Source organism: Plutella xylostella, chromosome 25 (assembly GCF_932276165.1).
Source record: "Plutella xylostella chromosome 25, ilPluXylo3.1, whole genome shotgun sequence".
NCBI lineage: Eukaryota > Metazoa > Arthropoda > Insecta > Lepidoptera > Plutellidae > Plutella > Plutella xylostella.
In genome coordinates this window covers 5,331,058-5,353,430 of record NC_064005.1, presented here as the reverse complement: position 1 = coordinate 5,353,430, position 22,373 = coordinate 5,331,058, and the positions used below count along the sequence as shown (strand labels likewise).

Genomic DNA, 22,373 nt, shown 5'->3' with positions numbered 1-22,373 from the left:
AAATGCATGTATCAACACTGTATCTACCTACACATAGATGAGTTAAATTAATTAAACAAAAAAAGACTAATTTACATTTTCACAAAGACCTTAGTAGGTAGGTATAACAAAGCTACCAATTTGCATAAAATAGTTCTTAAATTTAGTTAAGTCAGCCCCCAGACGGTACATAATTGAAACACTTAGTGCCCACTTTAACTGAGGCTGGAAAAAGTGACTTTCATTTTAACCTTCGTAAGGCGGATTTACACGCTGCTCCGCATCACGCTGCGTGTTGCGTGTGCACGCACCTACACAGATCACCACAGAGGTAAAAGTTCCCATATTTACGTCTTACGCATTGACGGACGCATCGTATTCAGTATTCTTTGTATAGAAATTTACACAAATGCGTCCACTTCATCGGCATTGCCAACGCCGTTTCTACATACATTTATGAAATTACTTTTGGTCCGAAACGTACGATAATTGATAGGTGGCCGCTTACCTTTAAATTGTGCGTGTTTTTCACGCACTTACGCGCGTGGTTGTGAAAAGGGGATTCATTAAGGCTTGACTCATTCCTTCCAAAATCACGAACGGCACTATTGGTCTCGGTTTGCCATACCTTCCATCTCACACCGGGAGAGCGTGTTTCTCCGCTTGTATGTGCGTGATCTATGTACATGAACGTGCGTGGATGCGTGTTCTGTGTGCTGGACTGTGAATAACCGAATATGACATTAGATTATTGGTAGGTCGGTACTGCTTATTGATAAATTATCATTTACTTAATTTATATTATTATTAATAATAATAACATGTATGAAGATCTAATTCAGCTGAATAAAGGTACAAACTAACAAGCATCGTTCTAACACGCATTCACGCAAGAGCAGTGTGAAAACCGCCTAAGTTAAAAAAGTGGCATAGACAATATTCCATTATCCGAGGGTCCGGTTGCTGCTGGCCAGAGTTTTATGGCGGGACGCACACTCGTAACTCCCTATTAGGTGAAGTGGGAGCTTGGTTTCCAACTAATTGATTTACATCTGGTTGCTAATTTACGTTTCGCTTCTGTTTATTCTGTCTTTGTGTTATGATTAAAAGAACGTTTAGGTCAGTGCGATAAAATTATTTTAAAAAATACTTTATCTTAGAATAAATTGATATATTACGTACAAAATTAACAATTGTTTGTTCGTTGTATATAATGATAAACAAGAATAATTTGCCTTTAAACTATGAGTTCCACATAATTCGTTTATCATAATTTCATGAATCAAGAAGGAAATGTTTGTCTGTTTCAGTCCGACACTATCGGAGTGAGCGGATGGACAGTTTAGATAAGACGCTATGTTCTTACTTACATTATAATTACTTATTATCACGAAAGCTTTGGTTCTGAATCTAGGTTCTGTATTACAATACACAACGTTAAATGGTCACAATAAATTATTTGCGTCTCTTTTAAATATTAATTTAGGTACGTTTTAACTCCATAATTATATTAGTAAAAGAAAATAACACCGACACATAGCGAAACAGAACTAAATATCCCAAAGCAATACCAATAGTGACTATTCACCGTAAAATTCAGTAACCAACACGATCCTGCCATCTCAGGTTATGAGTGTCTTCTCTACACGGTAAAAAGACCCATAAATAACACCTAATGTCCCCTATTGGCCAACTAAAGTATCATAGATCGTCCCTTATTCGAACAGTTTCACAGATCCACCCACTAATACGTTTTTACAATCGCCGGACGGCAATAAAACAAGGGCCGGGGTCGGATTAAAGTCGTTTATCATTTGTCACGATTGTCTGTTTTTGTTGTAATCGCTCATTTTTCGTTTTAGAATCGTACCCCGAGTTCCACAGCGATTACGTGAGCGTGTGTGGAGTTTCAGGGGGTCTCTAGATTGACAAAAACGAGCGAACAAAAGCTGTCATGAAATCGGCACGATAGAGTCGTGGGTAGTGCATCAGCGCTCCAAACTTAGTTTTCAGTAAGCTAGAGAGACCACCCGGTGTAGGCGGGCTATTGTAATAACCTTTACCTAAGTTATTACTGCTAGCGCTACTAGCTATAAAATTAAAACTTCAGTGCATGAATAGGTACAATTTATATGTAAATTATGAAAGTTTATTCCTTTGAGTTGTTTGACGAAGCATGTAAACTGATTTGTTTATTTTATTACTATTTTATGAATATACGACGATATTTTACGTGTGCATTTAAATTTTTAAATACGATTTAAAATGGCTGACTCAGTGTTTAGTAATTCTATCAGTGGCGATAGTGATTGTCCCGTGTCGATTTTCAGCCAATATTCCGATATTATTTGTTCTTGGATGCACCTCTGCCAAACGACCCTTATATTGGTACTAAATATACACTGTCATAAAAGCGTACGTAGTCAAAAATGTGCAGTGATCGTAACTGATCATTGAAGTTAAGCAAGATCTAGCACATTAGATGGGTGCATGACCGATTTCAAGTACTTACCACTACCGGACACATTTCTCAGCACTAGCTTGCTTGCGTTGGGGTCCACCAACCAGCATTAGGCCAGCGTGGTGGACTAGACCTAAACCCTTACATTGGAAGGAGACCCGTGCCCCAGCAGTAGGGACTTGATGGGTTGTGATGATGACACACTGCCATAATAATAATATACATACATACATGCAGTAATGCACCTGCATCGAATCCACAGGTACCAACTAGTTGTTATAATTATATTGTATATATATTATACCATAGATCCTTTATCAATATAATAAACGTAGGTAAGATATATGCGTAATTATAGTTTTTTAAATGAAAACCGATTTAAAAGACCACACCACCAGCATACTTAACTAAATAAGGTGCGTGAGTGTAGAATGGGCTCATTACGCCGTCTACACTCTGTCCCTTATTAAAAGAGAAGACAAGGGGTGTTGACGAGTCGCCCGACCTTAGGGTGAAGGGGAGACTCTTTGTCCGATTCACAGGTAAGCACCCTGAAATCAAGAGGGCCCTTATCAACAACTGTTACGCTTCCTGGGCCCCTTTCGTACCAGTTTCGTGCATATATTTTACTCCCGTCGGAAAAAGAGGGGGTTTATAAGTTTAACGTGCCTGTGTATCTGGTATCTGTCTGTGGTAGCGTAGCTCCGAAACGGCTAAAACTATTTTTACTTTATGTTTTAAGGTAGGTAATGTTGCCCCGAGTGTTCTTAGTATTTTTTTAAGAAAATTGGTTCATACGTTTGAAAATTATCTGCTCTTTAATAGTTGATGATTTTCGCTGGATTGGATGGAAGAGCACACAGCTCACGTAGGTATTTTGATATATTTAAATATTTTTAATACAATTTATGCGCCATAAAATATTGCCCCTGTCGTTTGGGTTACCACCAATCACTGCACTGTTCGCGCATCTATACAGGTTACAGGTTTTTCCTAGTGCAGGTCCCAATGTGTATTGTTTTATGTGAATACTTTTTTTTCTAAATAAAGAAATATTTTTATCTAAATAAATTTATAAATACCTACTTACTACACCAAAAATTCATAAAGTTCAATTAAAACTTACTTTCTCATTCGAGTTGTATAACGGAAATTAAAACAACTGAAAACAAATATATAGAATTACTTACAGAATATTATTGTCAAAAGTATAAGTAAATCAGTGGAAAGTAGACTCTGCATTTTCATTATCAGAGTTAAAATACGGTAGTCGGAAGCCATAAAGAAAATTTTATGCAGGTACCGATAAATATTTTTTTTAAATAGGAAAGTCCGTATAATTTATATGACGCTTAGACGTTTGTTAGTTTATTAATTTAAACAAACTTTTAATTACACTGATTAACACTCGACTACTATACAAATATCAAATTAAATACACACCTTATCATTTACTATTATATACAAAGCTTATCATTTACTATTATATACTACTCAATGAATACTATAGAGAAAGGAAAGCAAAGGCATTTTTTATTCCTATCTCAAAACCATAACTAGCATAACAAGATAAAAGGACCTGGTTTCACCACTACACTAGCGCAGTAAAGGGAAAGGAGACTAAGAAAAGATACAACTCTGATGAACTCGTATTTCTGATGAACATTCAGATTGACGAATTGTGTCATTAGTCACTACATTAGCCATCAAAACCGTATTGAAATTGTGCCTGCGTAAATACTACACCCATTAAACTGTTTGTGTAACATTCAACCTTTAACTGGTCTACAACTTCCACCATCAATCATGGAACAGACCAAGTCCCAACTAGGTACCGACATTCCGGATCGAAAACACAAGAAAATCGTGATTCAGTGACCCAAATGCGGAACTGAAACTATCGACGTACCATGACGTGACTGTAAGCAGTTACACTTGTGAAAAACATATTTATTTCGAATAGCACCTATGAAAATGGAACACCTTGGAAAAAATAACAGTTTCGTTTAAGGCAGAAGCTTTTTATGACAAACGGAAATAAGTAAATCTGAGCTCGAGTCGATAGAAAGATAACGGCCTAATGTAGAAATAGGCTAAGCGGCGGTGGGTCGGCTGTATTGCTGCGATATGTTAATCAAGCTGGCCACGTTATTTGTTGATAGCTTTGGAGTTTTTGTGAATATTACATTAAAGGTAAAACACACCGAAAATTCAAAAAACTAATACTAGCACATGATCGAAGGGGTAACAGAAAATGATCATAAATTATTTGTCTGATATCGGTACTTAAACTTAAGAAATTCTATTATCATGTTATCATATCTTTAATAGCAAAACAATGCTTTATTAAATTGATACATTTTCTTTCTGCAGAAAACAATTCCACAAATAAATTATGAAAATACATTAATTTGTAACAATACAAGTTAATCGCGCATTCCAAAACGGCCATCTTAATCACCGTCGTTTAAAGCGTCAATTCCCTAAACAGCACTTAGGAATAAAACAATAGGATTAAGACAAACATTATATTTTACATTGCGCGTTATCTTCCTCCATTTTAATCGAAGCTGCCATTATGCGAGCAATAAATCGCGCTCTCGAATTATCTTCGAGTGTTATCTACCATGATCAGGTCTGCCATTTCCGCTGGCGGTTCCGTGCTTCCTTTCGCATAATATTCGTTTTTAATCCAAAAAATGTCGCGACCGGTAACAAAGTGAAAATATGGTTTTAGCTGTAAGTAAAGAACATTATGTTTGCATGTTTTTCTGTATGATAATTTAAGTATAAATAAAAAACTAACTATAAATATATAAATAACATAACTTAATTCATCTCAGTAGGTATTGATAGATTACTTAGACCTACCGTATTAACTTTCTTTCTCCTAAAATAAATTTCTAAAAATATTATTTGTTAGAAAACAGATTAATAATGATTTATTTAGGTAGTATCCGAGATAAAATAATAGACTTCAGTAAATGCTTCATTTCCCGTAGTAACGTTTAATAAAAGGAAGATTAAGTTAGGTTCATTTCCTTACAAAACAAGTTATTTACTTCTTTATTACCAACAAATTAAGGATTTCCGGCGAAAGTAGGCAGTTCTTCAATCACGATGACTACACCAACACTAAATGAAATAGTATTTTCGCCAAATCTTGAGCATTTCATTGGTTTTGAATTACATAATTGTAATGTTAAGGATAGGTTGCGAAAATTGTTCAATAAATATTTATAAAATTCGAAACAAAGTCGCGAGAAACAGTTAGGTATGTAAGTAGTATATTATGCATCAGATCGGTACGTTCTCATTTCTTGATTTACCTACCTAATAAATAAAATAGCGTCAATAAAATACTAATCTTTCAGCCATTCTATTTAATTCACCATTCAACTATGAAAACAATTTCGTCAAAATCTGTAGAGTCGAAGCCCGTTTTTCGGGAAAAAAAATAGTTTGTTGGCATTTTATCTTTTTATTAAGTAACCTACAGCAATTGTTTTTACAAATTTCGCGGTCGAAAGACACCGGGCGCTTCCCACGGAGATAACGCAGGCTACACTCTGTTCTCATTTGTAATGGGCTTAATGTTACTTTTTCAGAGCTCTTCTTTTTCTACCATTTTTTACTTCACCTTCTCATTTTAAGGTCAAACGCTCAAGCATCGTGTTTTCAAGGTTGCATGTAACCCTGAAAACACGATGTTTGGGAAAGCAAAACGTAGAAGACAAAAAACCAGCTGTAATTTTTATAGTTGCGAAGTTAAATTGAGTTGCGGCAGCCGTTCACTGTAGTCGCCGTGAGAACAAAAAAAGGCAATTTGGGAACTATTCTCCCTTTCAATTTTGCTTTGGTACTCGTACAGCCCATACTGACCACAACATCATAGGTTCATTGGTATGTCAAAAGATAACTGAGATGAGATTCAGCAATGAATGATCTTACGACGAAATTCCTTCAGAATCACATAGCTAGCTAGTGACTACGTGTGATACGTAAATTTGGCATTATCAATATCAGTTATTGAAAACCAGGCATTCAGTAGGCAATCAAAGATGCTGCGTGTGCAAACGAGCCACATTACAATATTGTAACAAACGCTCGCGAAACGCAGACTAAAGCGAGAAAAAATAACGTCAACTTTTTATTTTTCCTCTTCGTACGCTATACAGAGTCGTTCGGAATTTTTTATCGTCACTGAATGATGCGCGTTCAGAAACACGTACAGGGGCAATAAAACTGAATGACTGAATCATAAAAAGGGTTGAATTTATTGATTCGCATTGACGATGACTGCTTTCGCCTCCACGACGTCTCCGCGATACGAGCGTAAACAATTTACATAATATCATATTACGCCGCACTATCCCGGCTATTTATTGTCGACAAGGGGGAAGACCCAATATCGGGCTCGACACCCGCAAACATTCCAAATTTGATCTAATGTCAATTATCGTTACTGGAACAGTAAATAAAAATTGTAGCGCTATCCGCCGCGCGATAGGCTCTGGCGCGATCCTCTACTTTTAGGAAGTCGTAAAAACCGGGTGTGACTGCTGCTGTTGCCGCAAGAGGGGAAATGTCCGTTTCGAGTCGTTTATTTGCAGTGTTTTGCTGACACGAGGCTGGAGCCCGGCATCATGCTGACACCATTAAAACAGAATAATGAAACACCTGCGTCTACCGCCTCGCTTTTGTTCGTCGGTGTCCGCCTATAAAGCAAGCGGTGCACAAATAATTATGTGCATACAATTATTTGCTGAGCGTCGGTTGGCATCGCCTTCGCGCCGCCGCCTCTCCACTCGCGAATGTATTCAAAACGACACACGCCGTTGATTTTAAGCTGAAAAGTTCGTGAAATATATTCCAATCCAGTTATTGAAAGAGGACGCGGTAAATGATTTGAATATTATTGCTATTTATGAATTTAACAGGCAATTTCAGACGCAGTAAACTTTCTGACTTACTTACCCAATAACGATAAATATGATTTTGTTTTTATAGCGTCTATCTCAGTTAATAAATTGATGTAAATTTATAAACAAAATGTCCCATGAAGAGTCACCAATAATTTCTTTTTTTCTGCTAAATCATAGGGTTATTGTGCAACAGTAAATTATTTAATCAAAACAAAGAAATACTTTCGCTATCTGCACACACATATTTTAATATACGAATAAAAACTTAGCTTACAGTAGTCTACCTATCTAACTATTTATCTGCTTATCGTTTTCAAAGCGAACTAGCACACACAAATCCAGTCTGATCATCATCATTATCATCAGTATCATCACTCACCGGCCGGCGCGGCTCTGACCGAGTGCCTCATAAAATTTGGTCACGGTTTGTCGTTCCCACCAGGCAAAGGCAGCGAGACTTATAAGGAAGGAAGACGTTCAAGTGACACCTCGTTGATATACAGGGGGTGCGTCTTTTGTGCGTCCGTGCCGTTAATTCCGACGCACAATGCTGCCGACACAGCCCTTTCGGGCCTCGGACTGAGTTGGGAAGCCCTGCCCGCGAGTACAGTTGGCGATATAGACTGATGGCAGTTTTTATTCACTTTTTTACATATTATAATAGTAATTAATTAACCATATAACCGTACATGGGGTTCCGTTCAGGCATGTCATACATTTTTTTTTTAATACCTACTCATTATTTTATTACTAATAAACAAACAAATTCCTTAAACAAAGAAACTTATTTATCCGTCCCAAAAACATACAAGTGTGAGAATATCCGATCAGGTTATTAAAAAAATATGTGCTCAGTGTATAGAAATATCGACAAAGTAATTTCGCCGATATTGTTCAGGGACTAAGCAAGACTCAATTGTTTTGGGGAAAATTCACTACAGCAACAAAAAATGTTTATTTTCCCCCGTGGACTAGAAGTTGGGGAAACTTCACTAATGACTTCTTTTAGTAGCAACTTCTTCCTGAAAGCTGTTTAAGAGGTTTTTGCTATCTTCTGAAACAACCTTGTCTTTAGTATCAACGTAATTTGCGCAACAACACCTACTTTTTCATTTTTATTTGCTATTGAAGCCTATATATACGTAATATACCTAACTGAAACATGATACCTCTACAAAGTGATATTTAACAATTATGGGAAAAATATTAAAGAGAATTTTATGAATTTAAAATATAACGTTTAATTATAAATACTTCAATATAAACCTACATGTACTGAATAATTTGAACATTCATAAACAATTACCAATTAAATTTAATACCAATTATGTTATTAAGTAAAGAAACATGCAATTTCCAGAATTTTTTAAAGCACAATCTTTCGCTCTAGATGCACAAAATTCACACAACGCTCTAACCACGTTAAAGTATCGTATAACAATTTACTCGTTTTTGCGTACAAAAAGGCGCCGCCGCCGGTATTGTGCGCATATTATCGGGCGAAGTCACAAAGGAGCTGGCATCCTCATCGTTTATCAAAGCAAACTTTATTCACAATTACATGACCCGTAACTCTATTCACGGCAAACGAAAATAGTCTTTGTTACACCAAGTTAAGTGGCTACAGGCGCTGTCAAGATCACATCTAGGAGTCAAGAGTAATGATGAATGGAGTGTTTGCCTCACTGGATATGCCTCGCGAATTTAGTTTACGGACAAACTTCGTTGCGTTTGCCATATCTTTCAGCGAGCTACAGTTTCTAATAATTTTAGTTCAGCTTCTAAACAATGTCAGCGTTCACGATATTATTGTTTGTATTCATATAGGGTAAAATTTTACCAGTGAGGTGGTTTTCGTGCAGTCTACTTATACCAGTGACGTTCTCTTTGACAGGTGAATGTACTCGTCACTCGTCATACATTCCCGAAGTCTGCAAAATTGTAAAGATGTCAATTGATTTTACATGGTACGTATTTGCCTACCAAATACCTAACTGTCAAATATTAAATTATAGTGTGACAAACTTATCTGTTCCGATGAGAGCGAACTAAATTGATCCATATCTCATTACTTACTAATGAATTGTATATTGTAAATAATTAGATGGGTTTATTAACACCGCAAGAGCGAATTAACAATACGAGCAAACTTAAAATCTTATAGAATTAAGAAATATTAGTCATTTATGTGAGCTGTCACCGGAACAGATAAGTTTGTGGCACTGTACTTGGTGTTTTGTTTACATCCAATTGACATCCACAAAATTTAAAAACACTGTAGTGTGCCTATACCAAAATATTATCATCAGCACTACTGCACCAAATCCACGCAAAAAGTAAAATAAAGTCACCTAAATCCACTTCACTGCCTGTTTAAATTTAAAAGCGATTTCATTTAACACAGAGATATAAAACGGTGTAGCGTATAAACGGCAGTTCAGCGGAGTTTATAATTTTACGTTTACACGGGGCTGGTGGAATGTACTCACTGACAGTTAATAACCTGTGAGTGGTAAGCATTAAGCTGGGTTCACATTTGTATCATTTCCTCCAATATGCCTTTTTTGAGAGGAGTAAGATGTGACCGAAAGATGACAATGTAGGCTTTAGATCCTATTTAATAATGACTTACATATTATCACTGCTACACTGGTATAAACTAAGTACCTACATCAATTCAACCTCGTTCTGTCCTAAGAAGCACATTACAAGGCGTTATATTTTTTGTATCCCAATACAATGACTGAACATCGACTCTATACAAAACATTTAAATTGTGCATTTCAATACAATGCAGGTTTACTAATGAAACAATATTTAATTTGGCAAATGTAACATTTATTTCAGACTTAACTACCTAATTAATGCAAAATAAACAGCAGGCATTACTGACAATGTTATTAAAGTGGAAAATAAATAAAATGAACAATACGCCATGTTTTCGGGCGCTCGGCCGGGCGGAGGTTATCTGACATGTAGCACTGGTTTCGAAGGTATTTTTGTTTTTTTTTTCAGATTGCTTTATTTATAACAGTTATTATTCCATTGGAAAAATTAATACATATTTATACTTTATTGTATTGTATTTTAAATTCTCTTTTTTATATTTCTGAGCTTTTTTCACATTGACCTGAAAATCCCATTCACCATCACCAAATAACTAAGACATGTTATAAAATACCATAAAATAAGGAGTTCAGTAGGTATAAGTATATAAATTAAACACACAACATATTTATTTTCAAATGAAACATGTCAAGCCACGTAACGTAAAATGAAATTAATTTAGCCTTTTTCATAAATAATAAAGGAAATAACATGTGGAACTGCGCAAATATAGCGCTCCGGTTTTTTTCAGTCGCTGATCACAAGCGTTTGTGAACTGTTGACGGACTCGAAAAGGTTATTTTTGTTTGTCATGTATCCCCGCGAACAGTTCAGTCGGAAAAGGTAAATGGCTCGGAGGAGAGAGCGGCTTAACTTTTTTTTATTTATTTTTGCTTCCGAGCAAAAAGTTCTTAGCGGTCGCTTGTCGGATAAGGATTCAAATGCAGCGAGATTACGCTTGTTGTGTTTGTTGTGAAGGTTTCTGGCTTGTTGAACAAAAATGCTGCAACAACAAGCGTTTGTAACTATTTCTACCCGGCAACGAAAGATTTAGGAACTATGCGCTAGAGACACGACAGTAAAATCTACCGTAGAACAAATTCATCAATAGTGATTGGATTATGAACACATAAACATAACTAACTGCATTACTCAAAACATTCTGAGCCTTTGTCAAGCTCTAGTGTTTGCCAACAACACTTTAAAACAAATGTACACCTACACAGTCATCTAAACTCTCTATTTCAGTAACACATGATACCTTGAAGGTAGGTATGCTACGTTACCTGTTAACAGGTTAAATAAGTTTCTGGCATAACAAAGGATTGTAGAGTAAATTTAATAACCCACTTTAGCTCTTAGCTACACGTGCCGCGGCTTAGTTACACATACTAAATTGCGAGCAATAAACGCCAGCGTATACGCTAAACAAAAGGGCTACAAAAGAACACAAACCACATCACAGACGCACAACATACCTATAGGTACATACGTCGCGCGATTCGAATTAATTCAAAAACCGTTACTAACCGTTAACCAAAATTGAAACACTAGAACGTAACAAAGGTGGAATTTAAATCGAAGCCTCGCTCAGGTGGTGCGTGACAAAGTGGCCTGACCTCCTCTGGGCACCGCAACGTTTTTCGTACGTCACCGCACATCGGCCCCCGCCCTCCCCTCAGGGGGCAAATGAGGTTCATTGATGGATATATCGGGCCTGCTACGTAATTGCTACTTTTACATTGTAATTAACAACACATGGTTTTTGAGCGCGTTTCTGCTTTTGTGACTAATATCCGTTCTCGTTCGGCAGCCGGTTAATTGTTATTGTTGTGATAATTAGAGGTCTGTGAATAGTCATATGTTACCGTCAGGAATGTGTGAATAAGGGGAGGTATAGAACAATTATTTCTGACTGTTTCAGTACCTAACTAAAAAAATACACATGCCGCCAACAAAGTAGCGTTAAAATGCATTCGTTTTCAAAGAAAACCTTTAAGAAACTAAATATCTAAGGTCCGTTGCATAAAACAGAAGGCTTTAAAGAAAACTTCTAGAATCTTCTAGAAGAAAATAGTCGTAACTAGTTCTTAATTGTTGGTGCTGTCGCGTCGCACCCATACATACATATTAAAAGAAGTTTGCAACTTAGAAAACTTGAACGTGTCTTTGAACTAACTAAAACATTATGAAAAGAACCATTAAGCGCTGTAGATTCTGCGAGAATTAACAAGTATTGTTATTTAGCGAAGTAAAACTTTATAATATTTTTCGTTTTAGTAGTTTACTGTAATGACCACTCTTATCATCTTACCATTCGTTTGCTTTAACTTTGTTCATTGACCATTATTCTGCACAAAGGGTAGGTACCTTATATTACAGGAATACCTTACTTAAAACAAAAAATGCATTAACACAATTGAGTCAGTTCGCATGAAAAAATCAAGAAGTTAACTTGACGTGAATACGGGGAAAAACACGCTGGCTTCCAAGCCACAAGCAAAAACCCACTGGAGTGAATCAGGGAGTTTTTCACGTATCGCCTCCTGATTTCACCGGTCGCCGATCAAAACCAGAAGTCAGGGGGGTCACTCTACCATACGATTAACGAATTTCAGGAGTCCTGCGCGAACCACGACTTTATTCTGTGGTAGTAAACGTGCCAATTGCACGATTGCTATCGTTCGTTTGTTTTTTTGTCACGCTATCGCTAGAGTAGCCAGGGTTCTTACACTGACCCTCATATTATATTGCTACCTACGATGACCTACATACTCGTAACATGGCCCAATATTGTTACGCTCGAGATCTAATTCACTTTCATTTTCTAGACGAAACTACACGTGTTTATTTTGCTTAACCCACAAATGAATTCAAGGGGTAGGTATTAAAAGGTTGAATCCATGTCTGTATGTGGTGTGGTGGCTTAAGTAAATAAGTAAAAATTGTGGTTGCGAAAATTTCCTTAGGTACCTACTCGTACTTATTCCAAATTCAATATTTGAATTTGTGCCTGCAGAATCGCTTAGTTATCTTATCCAAATATAAGTAAAGTTCATAATGTACACCTTAAATGTAAGTAATTACTCCTGTCTCGTGCAATATTACATAATTATATTCGTTTGGTGAAATATAACATCGTCCGTATTAATTACAAACAAAGACAAAACTAACAACATCCCTGAGTCAAAGCCCACACAACGCTCTACTCATGTTTTAATTAACGCAATACGGACTGTTTACTTGGCCATGTACAGTCGTTTATTCTGAATACATTTTGAGGTTGTAAAATAAGAAATTATAAGTAATCAATTAATTATAAATATAATCGAACTGAAATGGGAGTGGACACTTGGCTCGTAGGGAGGACGGAAGGTGGACAAAGGCGGTCACAGAATGGTTGCCTAGAGACGGACGAAGAGCTGTAGGCAGGCCACCTGCTAGATGGTCCGATGACATCTGCAAGGTTGCGGGGACGCAGTGGACCAGAGCGGCACAGGACCGGAAGAATTGGTGTACAAATAAGGAGGCCTATACCTGACAGTGGGCGATAGAAGGCTGATGATGATGATGATGATGATGAGTTATCAATAACGTCGATGACAAACTAACAAAATCGCTAAATAAAACGTTCCCAATCTTGAGATTACCAACTCATTTTGGGTTCAGTTAATTGTCAAATCAGAAATGGAATAAAATGATAAGCACTACAGACATTAACTGCAATACATTGTAATACCCACACAAATATAGATGATGAATTTAAATATAACAAATAAAATGCGATAGCTTAAAAACCCATTTTTACCCGTTTGTTGTTAATAAGCCGTGCAAAAGTTTGGCAGCGGTGGCGAAGTTGAATAATTATTTTGGCATGGCCACACCGAACTCTTGACGTTTTAATTCACATGTAGGCGGGTGAATTAAAGTCGGCAACATTTGATTCAGAACTGGAGCGGGCGCAGTCCTGGTAACTGCGAGATTTTCACTGGACCGTAGGTTTGAACCCTATTGATAATAATAATATTTTCACAGTTACGTATTTTTCAGAAATCGCAAAGAAAAATTGCAAATACTTTTACATATTATGGTAGCTTCGGCAGTTGGCACTTTTTTTTGCTTTTGAACTCCGAATCATCCAGATTTTATAAAATTATTGTTAAATTACACCCTATTCATAGAAAAGTTAAAGGACATTTTACCTATAGAACTCTTTTGTCCCTATCTGTAAAAAAATTGTTCTTTGACATAGAGGGACAAAACAGTTAAATAGCTAAAACATCCTATAAATTTTCTATGAATTAGGGGATATAGAATCTGTGTAGCTTGGCGTTAATTATCCAAAGGTAATATTATATACTACATAATATAAAATTGTTTTTCGATGATTTTTTTCTTTCTAAAATTTGGTTGTCTTGAAGGTTATTGATTTTTGTGAGCTTTTTTTTCCAATCCCAGTCTACCTAACAGTGAACCATTATTTATTTGATGATGATGATGATGTCAAAATGTCTAAAATCTCTGGGCTCTACTTGAAAGTCCTGGAACAGAACATACTGCGGCCACGAGAAAGGTATGTTAGTCGAAACTACGCGGGTTAAACCGCCGGAAATTAATTATTTGCCAACCTGTAATTACGCGGCTCACGTACCTCAATATATGCAACTACACATTACTTCAGTCGCCAAACATTATTATAACTGAGGGCAAAACATTCGGGCCAATAATTATATTTAATGTTACCTTAAATTTACTGCTTCTGTGATGTTTTACGGCAAAAAATATTTACGCAACTTAATTTATGCGAGTAGACTTTAGTACGTAACCATAATTTATTTATTTCTGTAGAAAATATCCATTATTATCATCGGTATCATGTATGTATTGTTAGAAGGAATTATTCACAACAGCTTTGTGGCCGCACTCTTATCTCGAGGAATAACACAGAATAGAAGAAAGTTGTCTATGACATGTCTTGTCTATGGACTGAGCGTTTTCTGACGTTTCCGGTTCTTGATTCGCGAGCATGAGTTACGCATGGTTCATTAAAAACTAATCCTATTGAATACCATAAATAAAAGTAATGTGAGTTAATATTTCTATCTTTATTAGTATTAATAGCAAAATTTAAGTACTAAATCCAAGTAAGTAGAGAATTTTCATTATTATCATCGGTATCTTGTAGGTATTAATAGAAAAAATTTGGTACTATATTACCAAGTAAAGTTTACTTTACTTTAGCGTGTAAAGCTGTGTGCTACGAGCTGCTACGGCGGCGTAGCCAGTGACTACGCGGCGTAGCGCTACGAGCTACGAGTGCTACGACAAATCGGTGCAATTTGAATCAATTTTCATTGAGTGCGCGCTGTTTTTATTTTTATGACTCTTTTAATTGAACGGAAATTTGGCGCCGCTGGTTGCGGATGAGCACTCGTAGTTTAAATTTATTTGGTGAAACTTTTATTACTTTTGTTTCAAAATGACGGCCGGATATCCGCATGGTATGAAATACACCTCATATTTGTATGCACTGAAGATCGAATTTTGTTATTATTACAAATGTTACAATTGTAAAATTCTAATAATATATTTTGTCTCAGGATACAATATATAATTCAATGCAATTTATAAACAGGTTTCGCAGCAAAGCAAACATTCGATAGCGGCATGCAAAAATTCCGAATCTGTTTGCGTCACCGCACTCCGCTATTTTCAATTCCATTAGCCGAAGTTGCCTCTCTCCAGAAAGTATCGGTACCAAATCCTCTGCGGGAAAAAGCAGGAGACTTTCAACCTGTCATATCCAGCGGTTGGATGCGGCGCGCCGCCGCCGCAAATCGAAACGTTTGGTTTTTGCTGTCCCGTTTCTTCGCGTGGTAAGTGACAGGGATGACGTATGACGGTTTCAGAGTGAGGTGGATTGGTTTTCGCGGATTGGGCCGCATTTCCATACCCATTGGGTGCAGTCACAGTCTTGGTGCAAACTTGCTGCGCCGTCGCTTGATTACGTAGTTCACTACCCGTTATTTCGTTACTAACACTACATCATTCGGTCGTCTGTTTATATATGTATTATACTCGTTAGTATATTAATTTTAACTTACATTTTAAATTTGGAGCCAAAAAAAATTTATATTATTTTCAAGAATTAGGTATGTATATTATTTTTATTAGGTAAATAATAAAAAATTAATAACCTTACTCAATTAAACTTAAAAACTAAACATTCAAAGAAAAAAATGAACCGTCAAAATTGCCTATTTTATCCAAGAGTGACACGAGGGCTGCTAGTGTATTATGAAACCTCTGGCCCATCCGCAGAGCTACGTAATACGGAGGCCGGTGTCGGCTGGCGATGGGCCAAACAATTACTCTGTCTCGTCAAGAACATTTCTTCAAGTGATGTGACTGCGAGTGTCTTGCGCTGCGCTTTTTATTGTTACGTTTTGGGAATATTGACAGAGCAATTTCGAGCCAGCCGGTTTAAACTAGATTTTAAAACGAGGTTTTCGTTCGGAAAAAACGCACCGCGTATGCTTTATAATTGACTTTTTTCCATAGGCGCATGGATCCTTTGAATAAACAATGCTAAAAGTGGCATTTGGAAATATGTTTTTGATGATTTTTTTATGGTAACCTAACACATAATGTTAGGTTTTATACATAGGTTTTAGAACTTGAAATTGGGAACTCCAACATGGTCGTATGTTTATTTTCTACATAATGGACGATCACGTCATTTACTATCATTTCAGCTTATCTATATATTTTTTAATCAATCACTGAGTGATGTAGCGAAAAGTAGGTCAAGTATCTACCTCTAATATTAGTCATAAAGGCACGTGTTTTAGTCCCTCTTGATACGATAGAGAGTCATCAATTTGACGGTAGGTTCACTTTAATTAAGACCTCCTTGGAGAAATGGAACCCTGGTAATATGTCTCAGCTATCATCTTTACTCAATTACGCAATAATTCAATGCTATCTAGTTAAAACTTTAAACTATTATTATACCTATACAATTGCGGTAAGTATTACACTCAAACGTAATCATATTATCAGTTATACAATAACAGTAAAGCAGAAAGTGTAACAAAGGAGCGATAGGCAACAATACCGTCGATTAAAAAACTCTGTTACTTTTTACAGAGAAAATTCTATAAGTTTCTTCAATAATGGAAATATCTAGCACTTGAAATGGCCGTGACAAGACAAAGAGATTGTTTGGCGCGCCGCCAGCGCCTCCGCTCTGGTCTCAAGAACCAGGTATTTTCAGGTATGGAAATCATGAAGACTCCCGATATTGATTCGTACTTTAAAACGACTGAGTCGTCCGTTTGAGAGGCAATAAAGCTGCTTCGTGTCACAGTTTTGGTAAACACGAATTCCTTTGGGATGGCGAAATATTATTAGCTTTTTTTTATCTGATTTTATTTAAGTACTTTTCGAGATCGTATATAGGTACCTACCATAATTATTAGAATATGAAAACTGATCTTCAATGTGTTTTAATAGAGTATACTAAGATTATTTTATTGTAATGTATTAAATAGGTATAATGTGGTTCAGCGTTTCCTTTTTCCTCTTAACATGTTTTGATATTTTTCTAATAATTCTTATTTCTATAATCAATCAATTTCTATCAAGTAAAACTACAACGGTTTTTTCGGTCTTTTCAAACTCGTATAGGTACTTTATTTTTTGCATCCAAATGAATTTTCGGAATCAATATTAGTGCTCAAAACTATATGTACCTCTATGTCTAGGTCATACAAAATTAGTTCAAATCGCTGGACACCGCCGCGCATAATGCGCCGGTATCAACGAAACACTCCATAAAACTACATTTCAATTTCGTGTCCAATGCGGTTGAAAATCCGTACATTAAACCTTTAGTCCGATGGCAGAATTTTATTGAATTCGACCACCCATGTCGCGTTTCCTTAAAAGGCACTACCCGAAAGTTCACGGGCCGCTGAATGTGAAAGGCATTCGTTGCACCTTTTGAATATCGAATACAACCGAATGTTTTGTGTTCCTCTTATATCCGCCGCCACTGTCAGACCCTCAAAGCCCGTATTGAGAGTGCCGTGCGTACTTAACGCGTCAATACGAGCTATTAAAATTGATTTCAACTTTACATTCGTCGCCTGTTGCTTTTAATGTGAAACGTGCTCCGTTTTTAAATTATCGAAGACTAATTGAGGCTTTTGAAGACTTAATTATAGGTGAGCTTCAAACGAGTTTTTACCTTTACATACACAAAGTCTAGACTAGATTCTTGACATTCAATCACCTATGAAAAAGTAACTAGCATTTTTTCATTAGCCTTTTGACTGAATTCATAAAAAGGAGGTTCATTTTATGGCTAAGGGCCCATACACAAAACTGCGACACGGGCTTGCAACACGCGCGACGTCTCCTATGGAACACCTGCGAGTTGGAGGTGGACGTTTTTGTGATGCGATGCGAATTCGCAGTTATGTAGGAGCTCTAAGATAGTTTTGAAAGGCACTTACCCAGGTCTTCAGCATCCTCGGTCCACTCTCCCGTGCCGGAGACCAGCCCGGCCGACAGAGCCACCAGCACCAGCCGCCACACCACTGCACTCATACTCACTCCGTCCTTATCACACTAATTCATTTGTCCCATCCAATTATCTCTTCTCTCACTCCTTTATCTTTCTATATCGGCCGCTCAGTCTGCGATTGTCAAGGATTTTAATAGCTCCTTTTAACTCCATCATTCAGATTTGGCTTCGAAGCGCTTTCAACCGATTTTGCTTCTTTTAATTTCGACTAGACCGTGTTCTGTCTATTTTTAACTGTGAAAAGCGAAATGGTACCATTTACAGTCATTGTACGTCAGCGTTTATGAAACAGTACGTTCGATATTCGTTCTATATATTATTTAAAGTAAAAGTTTTAGTTTACAACAAGAGTTTTTCTGGAAAATCACAATTTTACAACACTTTCGCCTGATAATCTAACAAACATGTCAATGTAACTAAACCCCCGCGACCATAAAGAGAGTTGCGGCGACCGCACAATGGTAATACACCCACTCGTATTCCACTCAAATAGTTCGGGAACTAGATAAATTCCCGCAATCTTTCGGTCATTACGCCCGGGACTGCACGCACAGTTTCAGCTTCGCCGAAACGATTAAATATCCCCCTGAATTATTCAGGACTCTTTTGGCAAGCGTCGCGTCGGGCCCGGCCACCTGTAACAGAGTATACACTTTATGTTTGCTCTATTTTAGGCCATGGAAATTAGAAATCGGATCCTGAAAGGACGTGTGTCCGGGAAGTTTAGATGCGAGATAGTGGAAAATGCCGGGATAAAGTTGGGAAGGCTTTATATGGAGCATTGGACAGAGATGCTCCTCGAGAATAATAAAGAGTCTTAACTTTTTCAGTTTAGCTGATAGAATCTATTTTCTGTGTTTGCAAATCGAAATGTATGTAACGAAATGTATGCCGAAAGAACTTTAAATAGTATCATTATATATATAGCCAGGAACACATTCATGACAAAAAAAGTATTGATATTTCTAACATCTCATTTTTAATATCATGCCAAATGCAAATGTGTTAGTTAAGTAGAGTATTAAAAAATTGTTCAACCTATCAAAGCCGAAATCACATTATCACAACGGGTTAAAGAGGAATTTCTTTCGGGTTGCATTTCATGCCAACAATTTATTTTTGTAGGGTGCTTTGTGTAGAGATTTGTATCACAGGCTCGTGCTAACAGACAGATGTATATCTGCTGTTTTGTATGCAAATGTTGAAAATAAGGGATTTCAACACGCCACGTCCCGTTCGCAGCTAATTCAGCCAGAACCTTCAAATGGCTAAAGTAAACTTAATCCATTGAATAAAGAACACCATTCATTCTGCGATTGCAATGAAAAATAAAATGCTATAAAATGAAGTTTAAAAAGTGTGCGCCAAGGAAAAAGATGAAACAATTTCTCTGGAATATTCCTGCAGTACGCTATTTGAAGGCAGATTTATATAGATATTTTATATTTATTTTAACTGTAAGATTTTTGTAAGGAAAATATTACAGAAGCTTTCATGAAGATGCTCTTTCAAAGGGAGGCAGTGACCCTTTGCTGTAAGCAACGCGGCAATACGGAATGCATGGGTATAAATATAATAATTAAACAGTTGATATTTACTCGTATATCAATCCGGGTGTGACTCAGGGTCTCTCTGAACAAATTCTCGATTTTTGCAAGATCGTGATGAAAAAAAGGTCAACAAATTGTATACATTTTCAGCCACTTTTAATAGTCGTTTTTCAAAAGTAATTTACAATGAACCATTAGCCTGTAAGAATATGCATTATAATAGTATCAAATTAAAACTGTTTTAAGTACCTACTACTGATGTCCAAATTAATTATAATTAAGAAAAAAAAACAGTTTTTTTTTAAATAAAATTACCATAAAAACATACACACAAGCTATAAAATCCAGTTCGAACCGCCCTTGGCAAGGGCGAAGGCGGGAAAGACTAATTTCCGGTATTCTAACCTCTATGAACTAGAGTGAGGTGCTACACCGAGGGTCCACAGTTAATGTACTTACCGGGCCCAGGTGTGCGGGATTTATGCACTGTAGCTAGAACACTCCATGACTTGATGGTTAAATAATGTAGCAAGAGGATGCCAGTCATTTTAATATGTAGATACTTCAGTATAAAACCTTTGCAAAACTTAGCTTGGGGAGAAATCAATAAATAACAACGGAACATTTATGAGTTAGTGATTCCGTTATTTAATACAGAAAGACAAAATCATTTGATGAACAAAGATCATTAATTGTGTAAAACAAAAAAAAACATTATTACCCACATGGAGAGTTAATTTTAACATTTATAAAAGATACAAGCTCTCATTAAGATTATAGGAAAATGGTTATATGGTTAATTTAATATAAAACCTTAAACTTTTCATAAATCAGACCCTCACAATATTTTTATTCAAAACCAGTTTAAAAAAATGCTATCCATTTATAAACAGTTTTATAAATTAAATTAACCATTTTCCTCTCGTATTAATGAGAGCTTGTATCTTATGAATTTTGCAATAAACTCTCCATTTAGGCAACTAAATGCATCACAGCCATCTTTTACAAGGTTTTAAGTTTAAGCCGCGCCTATAAATTGTTACACATACTTCCATTATTAGTACCAGCAGGTGTGAGGGCTTAACGGTTAAATTGTTTGAATTTAGAAAAGTAAACAACTTAACAAGCGGCCCCGACACCAAATTCATAATTAAAATTTAATTAAACATGAGAGCACAGTGATAAAGGACCCTTTCAGCGTGCCTAATTAAATACAGCCTTTTCTTCTGTGGAACACACGGGCCAAAGGGTCTTGACAGAAAAAAAAAACCCACTGCTCTTCTTGTGATAATATGTAAGCCATAATATTTTAGTAGGTAGGCATATCAGTTAAGCTAATTTAATGGGCCATCTTTCTTATCACTCACCTGAATGGTAGAGCGATTGGTCGGATCATAATTAAAAGTACTTCGCCGGGACAGATGTTTGTTCATGAAAGATGGCATTAGGCTCACTTTCTACTACGAGTAAGAAATAAAAAAACGCTCAAATATAGACCTAATGTCATACCAATATGAAATACATGTGACCAACCTCCGCGCTCCCACTGGGAGCAGCCAATAAGAGCGAATTGTTTTCACGTCATCATAAAGGTCTGTTTGACACAAACTAGTTTCGTTTTGTAAACAACATCATCAACCCTTGTCAGAGCCACAAACGTGCAAATTGGTTCCTTACCGCAACGAGATAAATTCCGAACGATATTTCTTCTGTCACTTTTATTCGGGGGTAAATTAAAAGTTAACGTTGTCTATGCTTCTTTTTACTTTTTTATTGCATGGAGTTTTGGTGTTTACGATTTGACAGTTCGATCTTTTTCGTTTTGCGCGTTTGTGAGCGGCCAGTGCGTGGTGCCGGCACGGGGTGGCGGCTTGACTGACGCGCGGCGGGCTCGGCTCCACTCTTGCCGTCGGCGAGGCTCCCACTTTTCACCTCAGACCCTCAGGTAACCTTTTCATTGGTGACTCCGTACATATTAATTACTGAGATCCAAATTAGCGCATCGGCCGTGCGAAAGTTCCTCTTTAAAACGCCATGGAGTGCAAATCGGCTCGCTAATTCGTTACACTTTTATGGCTGTTTGTGGTCTGTGGTATCTTTTTTGCTATTGTTTTGTGAAATAGTGTTTTGGCATGGCGAAAATAAAGCTCTGATAAATATTCAAATGAGAGATTTTTATGTACGACTTGTAGATTATTAAAATGTGTACAATGACTAGGACTGAATTTGCGATTATAATTTTTATGGACTGCTTTTATTGG

General features: G+C 36.7%; 1 protein-coding gene across 1 annotated transcript in view; it reads right to left on the bottom strand.

The window, feature by feature from the left end:
- LOC105393796 (hemicentin-2) overlaps positions 1–21,970 on the bottom strand; it is a 94,351-nt gene extending 72,381 nt beyond the window's left edge. The window contains exons 1-2 of the mRNA XM_048630166.1: positions 21,646–21,970; positions 18,492–19,197 (exon numbers count right to left, since the gene is read on the bottom strand). Of these exons, the coding sequence (XP_048486123.1) occupies positions 18,492–18,585 (94 nt within the window). The 5' untranslated portion in view covers positions 18,586–19,197; positions 21,646–21,970. The remainder of the gene's footprint in view (positions 1–18,491; positions 19,198–21,645) is intronic.
- Positions 21,971–22,373: the final 403 nt, after the last annotated feature.